At 38.2% G+C, this 15,190-nt stretch overlaps 2 protein-coding genes across 4 annotated transcripts in view; both read left to right on the forward strand.

Moving 5' to 3' along the window:
* The first annotated feature begins 230 nt into the window (after positions 1-230).
* The window catches only part of LOC130555685 (uncharacterized), a 312,537-nt gene continuing 297,577 nt past the window's right edge, over positions 231-15,190 (forward strand). The window contains exons 1-10 of one of the 3 annotated variants that reach the window (XM_057336139.1): positions 231-293; positions 366-406; positions 548-577; positions 1,048-1,327; positions 1,406-1,545; positions 4,230-4,509; positions 4,588-4,727; positions 5,031-5,113; positions 5,759-5,849; positions 7,469-7,761. In XM_057336139.1, coding sequence (XP_057192122.1) covers positions 373-406; positions 548-577; positions 1,048-1,327; positions 1,406-1,545; positions 4,230-4,509; positions 4,588-4,727; positions 5,031-5,113; positions 5,759-5,849; positions 7,469-7,494 — 1,104 coding nt within the window. In that variant the 5' untranslated portion in view covers positions 231-293; positions 366-372 and the 3' untranslated portion in view covers positions 7,495-7,761. Of the gene's footprint in view, positions 407-547; positions 578-1,047; positions 1,328-1,405; positions 1,546-4,229; positions 4,510-4,587; positions 4,728-5,030; positions 5,114-5,758; positions 5,850-7,468; positions 7,762-15,190 lie in introns of those variants that run through there. The other 2 variants (XM_057336220.1, XM_057336294.1) reach the window with 2 other exon arrangements.
* Positions 9,318-10,425, forward strand: LOC130556433 (uncharacterized). Its single transcript, XM_057337481.1, has one exon. The coding sequence runs from the start codon at positions 9,333-9,335 to the stop codon at positions 10,200-10,202; it is 870 nt and encodes a 289-aa protein (XP_057193464.1). The 5' UTR covers positions 9,318-9,332; the 3' UTR covers positions 10,203-10,425.

The following is a 15,190-nucleotide window of genomic DNA, read 5'->3' on the forward strand; positions in this document are numbered from 1 at the left end:
AATTGCAAAACTAGAAAGAACGCTACCATACTGCTGATGACCGATCTTCTGGCATTTACTTGAAAGGTAAGGTCCTTGTTTTTATTTGCAGTTTTGCATTCGTACCTGATTTGATTTGTAAATAAGCCTTAAAATGACAGCCGGAGGTGTTCTGAGAAAAGTTTTTCTAGGAATCCGATGACATGTGGAATATATTCAGAAAACTACCAATGAGGGTTGAGAGTGAAATGTCCAGATGGATGTGTTGATGTATTGCTAGAAGAGTGAAGAAGAGAGGAGTGAAATCTTCATGTGTAAGTTCTGCTCATAACCCAGAAGAAACTCAATTCTCTTCTCTTCTCCTTTCTCATATTCCTTTTGTTCAGCAGAGACATGGACAAACTCATTCATCTGATCTTACTCTCTGGTGAGTACACCTCACATCATCATCTCAACATCATACATGCTGTCAGTCATTCTTCATTCAGATCTTTAACACTACTTTTTAAAAATTAACTACTGTATATTAAAAGACATCTATGTAAATACTTGATTTTTTTTACAACAGGTCTTGTTTCCATTCCGAGTAGTTTAGAAGGTAAAAGTTCTTGACACATTCACAAATGTAGAATGATTTATAGTTGTGAAAGAAGTTGATTTGGAATTGATTATTGTTCATGTTTGTGTTTCCCCATCATGCTGTTCAGTCTTTTAAGACCTTTTACTGAGATTATATTGAAAATATTCTAATGAAATATTTTGTGGATCTTGACATCTTTCAAGAATGTCTTTGTGTTGAAAAGTTTTAACATTTTACCCAGAACTCATGTCTGTGTTCATACTTTGTTCACATGAGACTTCGAGCAGTTATAAGGTGACTAGACCGATGTTTAAAAATCTGTGAATTGAATCGGTGCATTAAGGGATTCTTTAAATTGTGGATTGGGGCTGTGAGTCTTCAAGACCCCAAAGAGAGCATGAGGGTTAAAAACAAACAATCAAATGGTTATTAGTAGACTATCACAGATGTGTTGACATCTCCAGACTGACTGATGGACTGTTTTATAGAGAATCTAGCGTTGAAAGGAACAGCTACACAATCATCCACACATTACACCTGGGCAGCTCAGAATGCCATAGACGGTCTAAGATACGGAGCAGGTTCAGCGGCATACTGCTGCATTACAGGATATGAAAGTAACCCATGGTGGAGGCTGGATCTGCTGCAAAATTATGAGATCAGTACAGTCATCATCACTGCTAGATCAGACTGCTGTTTGGATCAAACCAACGGAGCAGAGATCCGTATTGGAAACTCACTGGAAAACAATGGAAACAACAATCCCAGGTGAAGCAAATCACTTGAACACTTTTCATTGATTGATTTACACACCTCTATAGTGATTCATTGTTTTTTTCTATGTAGATGTGCTGTAACTTCTGGTTTTCTAGCTCGTCGTACTATCACTTACTCGTGTGGTGTAATGGAGGGACGTTATGTGAATGTGATCCTGTATGGACGTACATCTCATCTCTCTTTGTGTGAGGTGGAGGTCTATGGAACAGGTAAATTCTGACACACAATTCTCTACCATTTGATAGAACTGCAAATTAAATTTGATTTGCAGAATTGCTTGTTGGAACTGAATTTTAGGCATCATTTAAAAGGTATGAATTTTATTTGAGTGAACAGTACTCAAGAACGCCTTTGTGTTGAGGACTTTTTAAATGGAGGCGTTCTTTTTTATAACTAGTTCACATTAAACACAGATCAGTCATGTAGCTTTAAACAGAAAGTTAGATGTTAAAGCGATATTTCAGTTTTACTCACCCTTAAGGCATCCTAACTGAATATGACTTTCTTCTTGAAGAACAATGCCGTCGGAGTTATATTACCATTTATCTGGAAGAACTTCTTTGCTAGAATGGGAGTGGGTGGGGGTCAGTTTTTTAAAGCACCAAAAGTGCATCCATCGATCCAAGAACTGCTCGACACGAGCAGTTTCTGAAGCGAATCGATGCGTTTGTTTAAGAAAAATATCCATATTGACGGCGCTATTAACGATAATGTCTAACATCCGCTGCAGGTGAACGAATGGCGCAGGCGTGACGTAAGTTCCTTTGACGAACACAGCATTTTTCTTTTTCAGCCAATGGGACACCTTTCATCACCATCATTTGTCAAAAAAAGAAGTCTCTGGTTCGCCTGCAGTGGGTGTTAGGCATTATCGTTAATAGCGCTGTCAATATGGATATTTCTCTTAAACAAACGCATCGATTCACTTCAGAAGACCTTTGTTAAGACCACGGAGCCGTGTCGAGCAGTTCTTTGATCGATGGATGCACTTTTTGGAGTTTTAAAAAACTGACCCTCACCCATTCTACCAAAGAAGTTCTTCCCGATAAATGGTAATATAACTCCTACTGCATTGTTCTTCAAGAAGAAAGACATATTCACTTAGGATGCCTTGAGGGTGAGTAATTCATGACAGAATTTTCATTTTTGGATGAAGTATCCCTTTAAATAAACTGTTGTTTAAGTGTTGAGATGAGCTGTTGGTCTAGACTCTTCACCTTCACTGGGCATAAATTAAGATGGGGCAGATTCTGGGTCGTATGCCTGGCTGTATGACTGATCTAACTCTTACTCTAGACAGCACTAGGTAACATTCAAATGACTGAACACATGCAGAACACTTGGCGAAGTGTCCTTGTGTGATTTAGCCTGAAGGTGGCGCACTGCTACTGTTTTTGTCATGCTGGTTTACATCATGTATAGAACAATGTCATACAATATACATTAGAATGTATTGTGTTTAAAAATTGATTGTGTAATGTGGTGTAATTAAAAATATCTTATTAACAGCCAATAAGAGCATAATTTGTTCATAAGACATTTTAAATCTATACGTTCATAAACTCACGACGTTCAGTACAGTCTCACAGAATCTCTGAAATCAGTCATTTGATCGTTATTAAAAACTGAATCGCTGTCTGGGCATCTGGGATGATGTCATGGAGATCAAGGATGGAGGTTTTCAGGTAGTTTTACAGCATGCAATGAGCTGTATATTAGCATTTATTTTGATTTATTTATTATGATACTTTTGAAAACGTTTTTTTAACCAGTTAATCTACAGTTTTTATGGTAAAAATAACATTCCAGCAAACACAGTACCTCCTAAAGACGTCTCCAGTTAGTCTTCATATGGTCAGCATGACATTAATTTGAGACCATATTCTGGAGACGTCTTAGTAAAGTTCTACTTTTTTTTAGATCTTGGCCAAAGTCCCATAAATGTTGTGGTCACGTCCTCAAACAACGTTGTGACTTAATCCCATGTGGAATGTTGTGTTGGGACGTGGTATACTGGTCTTAACCTGGACACTGGTACACATCGTGTCGTTTTATTCATGAATCTGGTCATTTCTATTGTGTTAAATGCAAAAAAAATGACCAGAGTAAAATCTGTTATAATGTCAAGACGAATGCTATGAATCTGATTTCACAGCTATTAAACTGGAGTTCAGTCAAATACACCAATTTAAACTGTTTCTATTTATTTAATGCATGCGTCTGACATGTCCTTGCTCTGACATACTACTTTAGCTGTTTATTTATATTCTTTAGTTATCATTACATATGTGAGACTAAACATATATTTTAGTGGTTTTCGGTCGATTTGCCGTGTTTAAATGAACGGACCCTGATGTGTGAGTGTAACCGTCGAAGCTTTTCATTGTGTAACAGACATCCTAAGGCAACAATATTACATAAATCTTAAGATAATGTTTATTCATCTGTCAATAAATATCTAAATTTTGTTGAAGTCTTTGATTCTTTATGTCATTTACTTCAGTATCTAAATAAAATGTCTGATTCTGTGTGCAGTTTTATCAATCGTTATACTGTGTTTTATACATACTTGAATAGACAATTACTGCACACAAGTTACAAACTGCACCTTTTAAGGGACAAATTCAATCATAAATTATTTTAATCATCAATGTGAGATTCACAAAAATGGGAATGGCAAAGTTACGTCACTGGAACTAATATGGTCCGGTCCAGATATGTCCTCACAATGAAACTGTGTTAACCTTTTTTTGTTAAACACGCCAAGCTGACATGGCATTCAAAAAGAAAAAGTAACACATTTTTATCATCATCATCATCATTAACTTTTTGCATAGTCTTCAAGGTGTATACATGTAAACATCAAATGTATATATTCACACTATATTTTTAGAGAACGTGGCATTGAAAGGAACAGCTTTGCAGTCATCCACATATAACACCTTTGGAGCTAAGAATGGCTTGGATGGTGTAAGATACGGAGCAGGTGAAGCGGCGTACTGCTGCATTACAGGATATCAAAGTAACCCATGGTGGAGGCTGGATCTCCTGTATAATTATGAGATCAGTACAGTGATCATCACCGCTAGATCAGACTGCTGTTTGGATCAAACCAACGGAGCAGAGATCCGTATTGGAAACTCCCTGGAAAACAACGGAAACAACAATCCCAGGTGAAATTATTCAGGTGAATCGATTGATTGATTAAACACCTCTATAGAGATTCATTGATTCTCTCTCTCTCTCTCTAGATGTGCTGTGACTTCTGGTTTTCTAGCTGCTCACACCATCACTTACTCGTGTCATGGGATGGAGGGACGTTATGTGAATGTGGTCATAGCTGGACGTGCATCTTATCTTTCTCTGTGTGAGGTGGAGGTCTATGGAAAACGTAATTTCTGACATCTAATTCTGTACAGTAAGGTAGAACTTAGATCTTAGTGGAATTTTCATAGCTTTTTACAATTATTAGTTTTAATCAAATCAAAATTGATTCCAACTGTATGATTACTGATCATCATTTTAAAATAGCTTTGTGGGGAGCTTGAGTTTCTATTTTCTCTATTCCTATTTGTGAGTGTTTCGAACATGTTCTTTCTGCGTTGATTGTTTTCATTTGCCCTCTTGTAATGGTTTTGATTATCAGTGTTTTGATTTGTATGTGATTGTCGAATTGGCGTTTCCTGTGTTTCAGGGCATATAAAAAAGTATTTTCTGACGCTGAAATTCTCCTCCAGTGTTGATGCAGTCGCAGTGCGCGACAAAATCCTCCATCAGGTGAGAAAAAAAGAGTCTTAAATGTCCGTAACTCAGACAGTTTCTTCATATCTCATGCTAATCTTGAGTACTTACAGAATAGTATCGCACTCTTTCAATATCCATAGAGTTTTTAGTTTGATCACATTTATAAAAGACAGATACAGCTGTACGATTATTTCCGGAAACATACGGCGCGTGCGGGGGGGATTGGGGCAGAACTAAAGCACGTGCGCACCCATTGCCAACAAAACACAGACACATGACTTAGTTTCACTTACCGCGTGCGGTTCATGTCTGCCATCTTTTAGCACTGGGACCGCGCCATCTATCAGTTTCAAACCATCACCAAATCCAGCGTTATATGCACCGTTTATTAATGCAATATTAATTCATCGTACAGCAGTAGCCTAGTTTCGGTTCACAACGTGAACGATCTTTGCTTGGAGACAGATATGCCTGTAAGTTTATTTACTATCTGTAAGCGTTCATATTATGTGTTAACATAATATTGATTCTTGGAAGTTAAACTGTGATCGATATAATGATAGTGAGAGAAAGTCCCATCGCATCACATGTACACCCTCATAAATATATGAGATGAGTGATGATGAGAGAATGAGAAATGACAGTATGTTTCATGTTGAAATCTTTGATGAATTTTAGCTGCAGTCTGCTCTGGCATCACACATCTCTGATTTTAATCTGTCCTGGACACAACTACCCAAGAAAGAGAAGCAGAAACAGCAGGACAGAGGCGAGTACACACACTGGTTTTGAACAAACATCACAAACACATCTGACCGAAGATGCAACCTGTCGTGTTTAAATCGGTTACAAGCATAATTCTTCATGATTGACTAAACGCTAAGTATGCGAGATTGACAACATAAAAGCTTACAACAACTATGTTTATGAGTTTAAGATGTCTGTGAATGCACACCGGTCTGTCACTGTGGGGACATTTCCACGGCCCTAACTACATCATCTTTTCCAGGCTAGGAGTTACAGACAGTTTTAAAGGCGCTACAGTTCAAACAAAATAAAAAAAAAGAACTGCTATGATGTCATTTTAAACACAATCAGTGCAATTTGAGTTAGTTTGCTGTGGGAAAGTTGCTCTGGCTGTTAAACACCTTTGATCTGCCATTACTCTATAATGCAATAGGATTTTATACCAACATACTAGTTTTCACAAAGCTGGAACAACACCTATTAAGAGAGAGGGTGTTACTGGGGGTTTTTCACGCACACTCGCACACACTTGTTTATACTAGTTAGTGGGGTCCAGACAACTAACTACTAATATATATATATATACTATGTTATGTACAGTATATATGTGTATTTATATATAGTTTCTAACAACCTAGTGTTTTATATGTACTGTATATACTTATATATACACTGTAAAAAATTGCTGTTAAGAAACAGCCAAATTCTGACCGTAACATGCTGTTTTTTGTTAAAACAGTAATATACTGTAGACAACAATGCATCCTGGGCAATATTTTCCAGTTTAAGAAACTACTGTTAATTTACAGCCATCTGTCAACAGTAATCTACTGTTGTACTGTATGCAATGCATTGTGGGTTGTGTTAACCCCTTCAGACCCTGCTTCAATAAGAATGGACATTACGTCTTTTTTGGTTTAGACCAATAAAACTGCATGTTTCTATCATTTTAATAATACCTCACAGATTGTTTACCACGTTAATGGTAACCTCATTGTCTTGCCCCTGTTATATTTTATTTGATTGTTATGCTTTTCAAAAAAATCTAAAGATATTTTAAAGTTGTACAACACAGGATTTCATTTATTTAATGTCCATCCTAGTGGACATGCGGTCTTAAAAATGATAAAATGGCAGACTTTTTTGCACTCCAGCTCATTACACACAATTGGCATTTCACAAACATTGATCCCTGAGATCAATGAGATACTGAAGAGTCTTATGAGATACTAACAGGGGCAAGACAATGAGGTTACCATTAACGTGGTAAACAATCTGTGAGGTGTTATTAAAATGATAGAAACATGCAGTTTTATTGGTCTAAACCAAAAAAGACGTAATGTCCATTCTTATTGAAGCAGGGTCTGAAGGGGTTAACACAGACCACAATGCATTGCATACAGTACAACAGTAGATTACTGTTGACAGATGGCTGTAAATTAACAGTAGTTTCTTAAACTGGAAAATATTGCCCAGGATGCATTGTTGTCTACAGTATATTACTGTTTTAACAAAAAACAGCATGTTACGGTCAGAATTTGGCTGTTTCTTAACAGCAATTTTTTACAGTGTGGGTTAAACAACTCATCCTTTTAGACTGTATAAATATTGTGATTGATTGATTGTTGGTTTCATTCACAGGTCCTTGTGTTAAAGGAATGAAATAGATCCAGAGAGATACTGAATATTCTTTTGATCACTCCTGCATGTTTCCTGACAAGTATGAAGCTAAAATTGCACAATATTTGCTATCATATTTATTATAAATACACATTCAGTGTAACTGTATGTTTATTAAGGACAATATATTCAATGTAATAGTGCAATAAATGTGTCAGAACAGCTCTGTATACTGTGTTTGTTGACTGTTAAGTGCTGAAGATTTGGAGAATTCTCTGTAGATTTACAATCAGATGGACGGGCTTCTAAAGGCAGTAGGCGACTCGTAAATACAGAAATCAAGGAGCCATTTAACGAAACATTTCACAACTGTCATTTATTTTTAAGGTTAAAGTTGAGGTTCAAGGCTGTGCCTCATAAAATAGTCGAATATATCCTGTGTTTACTAACTAAGTGCAAACATAATAAATGATCATTCTCACGAGTCCACTGAGACATGTTAAGCATTTACTGCAGTGAGACACCTGATCTTCACCATGAAGTGTTATATGTTTTCTTGCAAATGCTCATTCATTTTGTGATTCATGGCTTGTTCCTCTACCGTCACAGCCGCAGTCTCATGGAATAACATGATGTTCACATCAGTGCTGATTATTTTTGTGTTGTTAGTTGTGTAGCTGTGTGTCAAACTTAGTCATATTACAGGTTACAATTGTATGTTAAATGAGGGATGGCCATCATAAATCTTATGAGATATATCCATAGATTATTTTATTGTTTGGTAGTTTGTGGTTAATGTGGTTTAACTGTAGTAACTGTTGGTTTTATTTGTAATAAAAGTGAAGTTGTTGTTTACCTACACCTCAAAAAATCAGTTGACAGCTAAAGGATACTCCATCCCAAAATGAAAATTCTTTTGTTAAATACTCAGAAGTCGTGTGATAACCCTGGGACCCTCCGTTCATCTTCTGAACACAAATGAAGATAGTTTTGATGAGGCCCGGGAGCTTTCTGACTCCCCCCGTAGACAGCAACATAACCGTCACTCAAAGCGCAGAAAGTGCGTAAAGACATCGTTAAAACAGTCCATGTCACTCCAGTGATTATACTGGATGTGGTGTAACAGTGCAGCGTTATGTAAATGTGATCATGACTGGACGTGCATCTCTCTCTGTGTAAAGTGGAGGTCTCTGGAAGGGGTCATTTCTGACCCCCAATTCTGTACCCTTTTATAGCACTTGTAAATTCATCATACAAAACAGATTTGTGGGAGTCATTTAAAATGTACGATGTACTCAACTTTACTTTTATGAAGCGACGAGTACACTTTTGTGCGCTATAAAACAAAAATAACCACTTAGTTATAAACAGTGGTTATAACGCATGATTTGGAGATGGTTTGAAACTGATAGATGGAGTGCTAAAAGATGCCGGGCATGAAACGCACACGGTAAGTGAAACTGAGTCATATGTCTGTGTTTTGTTGGCAATGGGTGCGCACATGGTGCCCCCCCAGCCTCCCTGTACGCATCCTATGTTTTCGGAAATAATCGTACAGCTGTATCTGTCTTTTATCACTTACCACTTCGCTCTAATATTAGTGTATTTTATTTTCGTTAATTATTATTGTCGTTGCTAACTTATCCTGATATCTCAATAACCCTGTTCTTGTTATTTACTTGGAAGAGTCTAAACCAAAAGTGATAGTTAACTTAACGCCGTTAGCATAGCAATAGCGTGTTAGCTTGCTTTCTGTTCACACTGTGGAATAACATCTTGCCTCTGGTTTGTCTTGTGTGCTAACTGTTTCTCTTTTTAAGCGAGTATACTACGATCCATCGAGCAACCTTGGTAAGTTGGAATTGCACTTCAAATCCGGTGAGTTATGGCTTCTATTCCTATTATTGTTACTTGCACCTCATGTCATATGTTTAGCTTAGCCTTCTCTGTCAGCTGCGAGGGCTTTATATGCGATAAATGCAGGGAAATAGTTAGGCTGACAGAGAAGATCTTAGAATTAGAGTCTCGCATCCAATCCTTATCTGAGGATAGTAAGAGTTTAACGGCGATAGAAAACACTTTGGATGCGAGCAACATTAGCACACACAGCTCGGTTCCGGTTGAAAATCCTCCGCAGCTGGGAAACTTCGTGACTGTGAGACGGCGTAGTCGCAGGACAAAACATCACTCGACCGTTCCGATTACAGTCTCGAACAGGTTTGCCCCGCTCAGTGACGCACCGACTGAGAAACCTGCTGAAAGTGCCCTAGTTATCGGTGATTCTATTGTTCGGAACGTTAACATAGAGGCACCAGCCACCATAGTCAAATGTTTACCGGGAGCCAGAGCGCCTGACATCAAGTCAAATTTAAATGTGCTGGCTAAGGCTAATCGTAAATTCAGTAAGATTGTCATTCACGTCGGCACAAATGATGTTCGACTCCGTCAATCGGAGATCACAAAAGATAACATTAAAGAGGTGTGTGAGCTCGCAAGCATGATGTCAGACACTGTAATATTCTCTGGCCCCCTCAATGCTTATCGTGGTGATGAGATTTATAGCAGATTATCATCACTAAATGGCTGGTTGTCTGAGTGGTGCCTGCAGAATGATATAGTTTTTATAAATAACTGGAAGAGTTTTGAGGGCAGACCTGACCTGTTGAAACGAGATGGTCTCCATCCCTCCTGGGCTGGGATTTCCATCCTGTCTAGAAATATGGCAAAAAGTCTTAATGCTAATGCTAAAACTTGACTCGCTGGGGCCCAGGTCAGGGAGCAGACAGTATGGCTTAACCAACTGTCTGCTTGCCGTCTCACGTCGCAGAATACACAAAATGTACAACATGTAGTAATCCGTTCTCCCAAACATCACAAAATAGAGACTGTGTCTGTCCCCCGGATTAGCAAACATAAAATAATGCGTAAACCTCTTGAAAGTAATTTAATAAACGTTAAACAAACTAAACATGAACAAAATACAGATAATCAACTGTTACGACTCGGATTGCTAAATATTAGATCTCTCTCTAATAAAGCACTTTTTGTTAACGATATGATAACAGATCATAAAATAGACATGCTCTGTTTGACAGAAACATGGCTAAAACCAGATGATTATATTGCTTTAAATGAATCTGTCCCCCAAGATTATTATTATAAACACGAGCCTCGTCTAAAAGGCAGAGGGGGAGGTGTCGCAGCACTTTACAATAACTCTCTTAGCATTTCCCAGAAGTCGAACTCTAAATATAATTCTTTTGAAGTCATGGTTCTTCATGTTTCAACACCTAATACTAAAGATAAAACACTTTTTAAATTGATTCTAGCTATTGTATATAGGCCTCCAGGGCACCACACAGATTTTATTAAAGAATTTGGTGGGTTCTTATCAGAACTAGTACTGGCCGCAGATAGACTCCTTGTCGTTGGTGACTTTAACATCCACGTAGATAACGTTACAGATGCCTTAGGAATGGCTTTCAAAGACACTCTTAACTCCATGGGCATTAGTCAACATGTGTCAGGACCCACTCACCTTCGTAATCATACTTTAGATTTAATACTGTCTTACGGTATAAATGTGGACGACGTTAAAATCCTTCAGCAGAGTGAAGACATTTCGGATCATTATCTGGTATTATGTTTGCTTCACTGGCCTACGGCTGCAAATAAAACTCATTGTTACAAATATGGTAGAACAATAACTTCAACTACCAAAGATGCGTTTCTCGATAATCTGCCCGAATTGTCTCAAATCATGAGAAATAACGTTGAAGATCTTGACATTACCACTGAAAATTTTAATTCCACCTTCTCGGTAACGCTAGACAAAGTTGCTCCACTACGTTTAAAGAAGATTAAAAATGGCAGCCCCACACCGTGGTATAATGAACACACTCAGGCTCTAAAGAAAGCGGCCCGAAAAATGGAGCGCAACTTTAAGAAAACTAAATTAGAGGTATTTCGTACAGCATGGAAGGATAGTATTCGAAAATACAGGAAAGCCCTAATAACTTCTAGATCCGCCTACTTTTCATCACTAATAGAAGAAAACCAGCACAACCCTAGGTTTTTATTTAACACGGTGGCTAAATTAACAAAAAATAAATCGTCAGTGACTTCTGATCCTGTATATCAGCATAGCAGTGATGAATTTATGAACTACTTCACATATAAAATCCAAGATATTAGAGAAAAAATTATAACAATGCAATCAGAAGTGAAACCCGCTGAACAAACTAACTACAGCGCCCTTAAGGAGAAAATGCAATTATTTTATACCGTAGATCAAGATGAGCTGTCTAAAATTATTAGATCATCTAAATCAACAACATGCATACTAGACCCTATACCTACAAATCTACTGAAAGAGATGCTCCCAGAAATTATAGATCCTCTTCTTGGTATTATTAACTCATCTCTGACATTAGGACATGTGCCTAAAGCATATAAGGTGGCTGTTATAAGGCCCCTTGTCAAAAAACCCCAACTCGACCCTAGAGAACTAAGGAACTACAGGCCTATATCGAATCTACCTTTCATATCTAAAGTTCTGGAAAAAGTAGTTTCAACTCAATTATGCTCCTTCCTCCAAAGGAATGACATCAATGAAGAATTCCAGTCTGGATTTAGAGCATGTCACAGTACAGAGACTGCTTTGATCAGAGTTACAAATGATCTGCTATTGGCGTCTGACCGAGGTTGTATCTCGTTATTGGTGCTGCTAGACCTTAGTGCTGCATTCGATACCATTGACCACAGCACACTCCTACATAGACTCGAAAATTATGTCGGCATTAAGGGAATAGCTTTGAAATGGTTTAAATCTTATTTATCCGACCGTTTTCAATTTGTAGCAATAAACAATGAGGTGTCACGCAAATCGCAAGTCCAGTACGGTGTACCACAGGGCTCAGTCTTAGGGCCTCTGCTCTTCGCATTATACATGCTACCTCTAGGAGATATAATAAAGCGACACGGAGTTAGCTTTCACTGTTATGCTGATGATACTCAACTTTATATTTCCTCGAAGCCTCATGAAACACAGCAGTTCCATCGAATAATGGAATGCATAGTCGATATAAAAAACTGGATGAGTAACAACTTTTTATTACTGAACTCGGACAAAACGGAAGTGTTACTTATTGGACCGAAAACTGCTATAAGTAACAACCAAGAATACTGTTTAACTATTGACGGATGTTCCATAAAACCCTCGTCGTCAGCAAAGAATCTTGGCGTTCTATTCGATAGTAATCTGTCATTTGAGAGCCACGTCGCCAACACCTGTAAAATTGCGTTTTTCCATCTTAAGAATATATCTAAACTACGTCATATGCTGTCAATCTCAGATGCAGAGAAGTTAATTCATGCATTCATGACATCAAGACTAGATTACTGTAATGCACTGTTAGGTGGTTGCCCTGCAGGCTTATTACAAAAACTCCAATTGGTCCAAAACGCGGCAGCTCGAGTTCTTACACGTACAAAAAAGTATGAACATATTAGCCCGGTTCTGTCAACCTTGCACTGGTTACCTATAAAGCATCGCGTTAACTTTAAAATCTTGCTTATTACCTATAAAGCCTTACATGGTTTAGCTCCTCAGTACTTGAATGAACTCCTTTTGTATTACAGTCCTTCACGTGCATTACGCTCTCAGGCGTCCTGTCAGTTGGTAATACCTAGAATTTCAAAATCAAGTGCAGGTGGTAGATCCTTTTCCTATCTAGCGCCTAAACTTTGGAATAGTCTTCCCTGCACTGTCCGGGAGGCAGACACACTCTGTCAGTTTAAATCTAGACTAAAGACGCATCTTTTTAATCTTGCATACACTACTCTTCCATAATATAAATCTTCAGAGGGTTTAGGCTGCATTAGTTAGATCAACCGGAACCAAAAACACAACTGATGTACTTGTTGCATCAAAGAGTACAGAACAGTACTCTACTCTCAGCCAGTCTTGTCTCATTGTTCCAAGGTTACCACAGCGAGCAGGATGCAGTTCATGGCCTGACCTGATGGTAGAGCGGAGAATGGGAAGTGGGGACCTGACAAGAGCTGAGATGATAGAGCTGGATAAAGAAGGACGCGGTCTCTTGACATGTCTTCACCACAAAATTTCAAATGCTATTAGATTATTAATGATAATCTTAAACTATAATTTATTTTATTATTAAGTTTATTTATTTTATTTAGCCTTGTTGTGCAAGTTCTCTGGAGCTTGTGCAGAGGCAGCAGCTTTTGCCAGAGGGGAACTGGAATCCCCTGGTTGGGCCTGGGTTCTCCTGAGGTTTTTTTTCTCGATTAGAGTTTTGGGTTCCTCGCCACCGTTTGCATACTGTTTTTGCACTATCTGCCTGACCGGGGGGGCTGCTTTAGAATCTTAAAGTTTTACTTAATTAATATTGCATATAGGAATTTATTATCTGTTATATTTGACCTGTGCTTCTCTCTCCTTTATCCTAAATGTGTGCTCTCACTGAGCGTGTGTGTGTGTGCGTACTTGTCTGTGTACGTACGTGTGTGTGTGTGTGTGTGTGTGTGTGTGTCTGTGTGTGTTGGTGCGTGTGCGTGTTGTGTGTGTGGAGTGTTTTGTGTGTGGGTGTGTCTGTCTTCTGTGTTTTCAACCTTTTCTTGTTTTTGCAGGTACAACTTTGATTGTTTTGCTTGTAGTCAATGTGTCTCATGTGCAGCTGCTTTGTAACAATGAAAATTGTAAAAGCGCTATATAAATAAAGTTGAGTTGAGTTGAGTTGAGAGTTTTATAAATGTGATAAAACTAAAAACTCTATGGATATTTGAAGTACTCAAGATTAACCTGACATATGCAGAAACTGTCTGAGTTATGGCCACTTTAAGCTACCAAAATAAAATAAAAAAAATGTATGACATATTAACCTCAAAACAATGAAAATGTTTTAAGGTTTTTGTAAAAGATGGAGGCTAGCACAAGTCCTCTCCTAATCTCACTAAATGTCACGCCCCTCCAGATCTCACAAAAATACAGAATGTGTCATATGCTTGCTTGTGTATCTCCCATTTTGTGCTGTTTTCCATTTTGTATAACTTCCTGTCTGTCACGTTGGAAAGGTTATGCGTGACATAAGAGGACGTTCCGACCCAGTGTTTACGAGTGTGGAGAAAGATGACGGTTCAAAAGTTCTTGGATGTTGAATGACACGTTATATGTCTTTGTGCAGCAAGATTATTGTTTAAAATGGTCAGATCGTGGGCATATCAGGGATGTTTAAATCTTTTGAAATGTATGTCACGCGTGACCTTTCCAACTTGATTGCGTAATACAGAAGTCGTATACTCGCATCCTGGTGGACCTCAGAGACAGGGCAAGCCATATATTTATATTTAGAAAGAATATATTTTTTTGTTTTCTTGGAAAATTAGTCATTGTTTTGCTACCCCTTATTCATCAGCTGGTGTCATGTAGAGCCTTTTGAAGCTGTGATGAAACTGAAATTTGAACCATAATCAACAGCCCCCTGTTAAAGTGCATTATATGGAGAAGAGCCCTGGTCAGGTTTCCTCAAAAGCCTCAATTTGTTTTCGACAGAGGAAATAAACACACGGACGGCTTGTATGACATATGGGTGAGTGAATTTGGATTTGGTGGATGAGCAACAGGTCGTTCAAGGGGACCTTTCAACTGTGTGCCCAGTGCTAGTTCAGCAGGTGAGTGTCCTGTGGTTTCACTGACGGCAGTGTTAATAGCAAAACGAAATT

The sequence above is a fragment of the Triplophysa rosa genome, linkage group LG1 (assembly GCF_024868665.1).
Source record: "Triplophysa rosa linkage group LG1, Trosa_1v2, whole genome shotgun sequence".
NCBI lineage: Eukaryota > Metazoa > Chordata > Actinopteri > Cypriniformes > Nemacheilidae > Triplophysa > Triplophysa rosa.

What these genes read in the sequence shown, in the direction of transcription:
- LOC130556433 (XM_057337481.1), top strand. Translation starts at nt 9,333, where the DNA reads ATGGCTTCTATTCCTATTATTGTTACTTGCACCTCATGTCATATGTTT.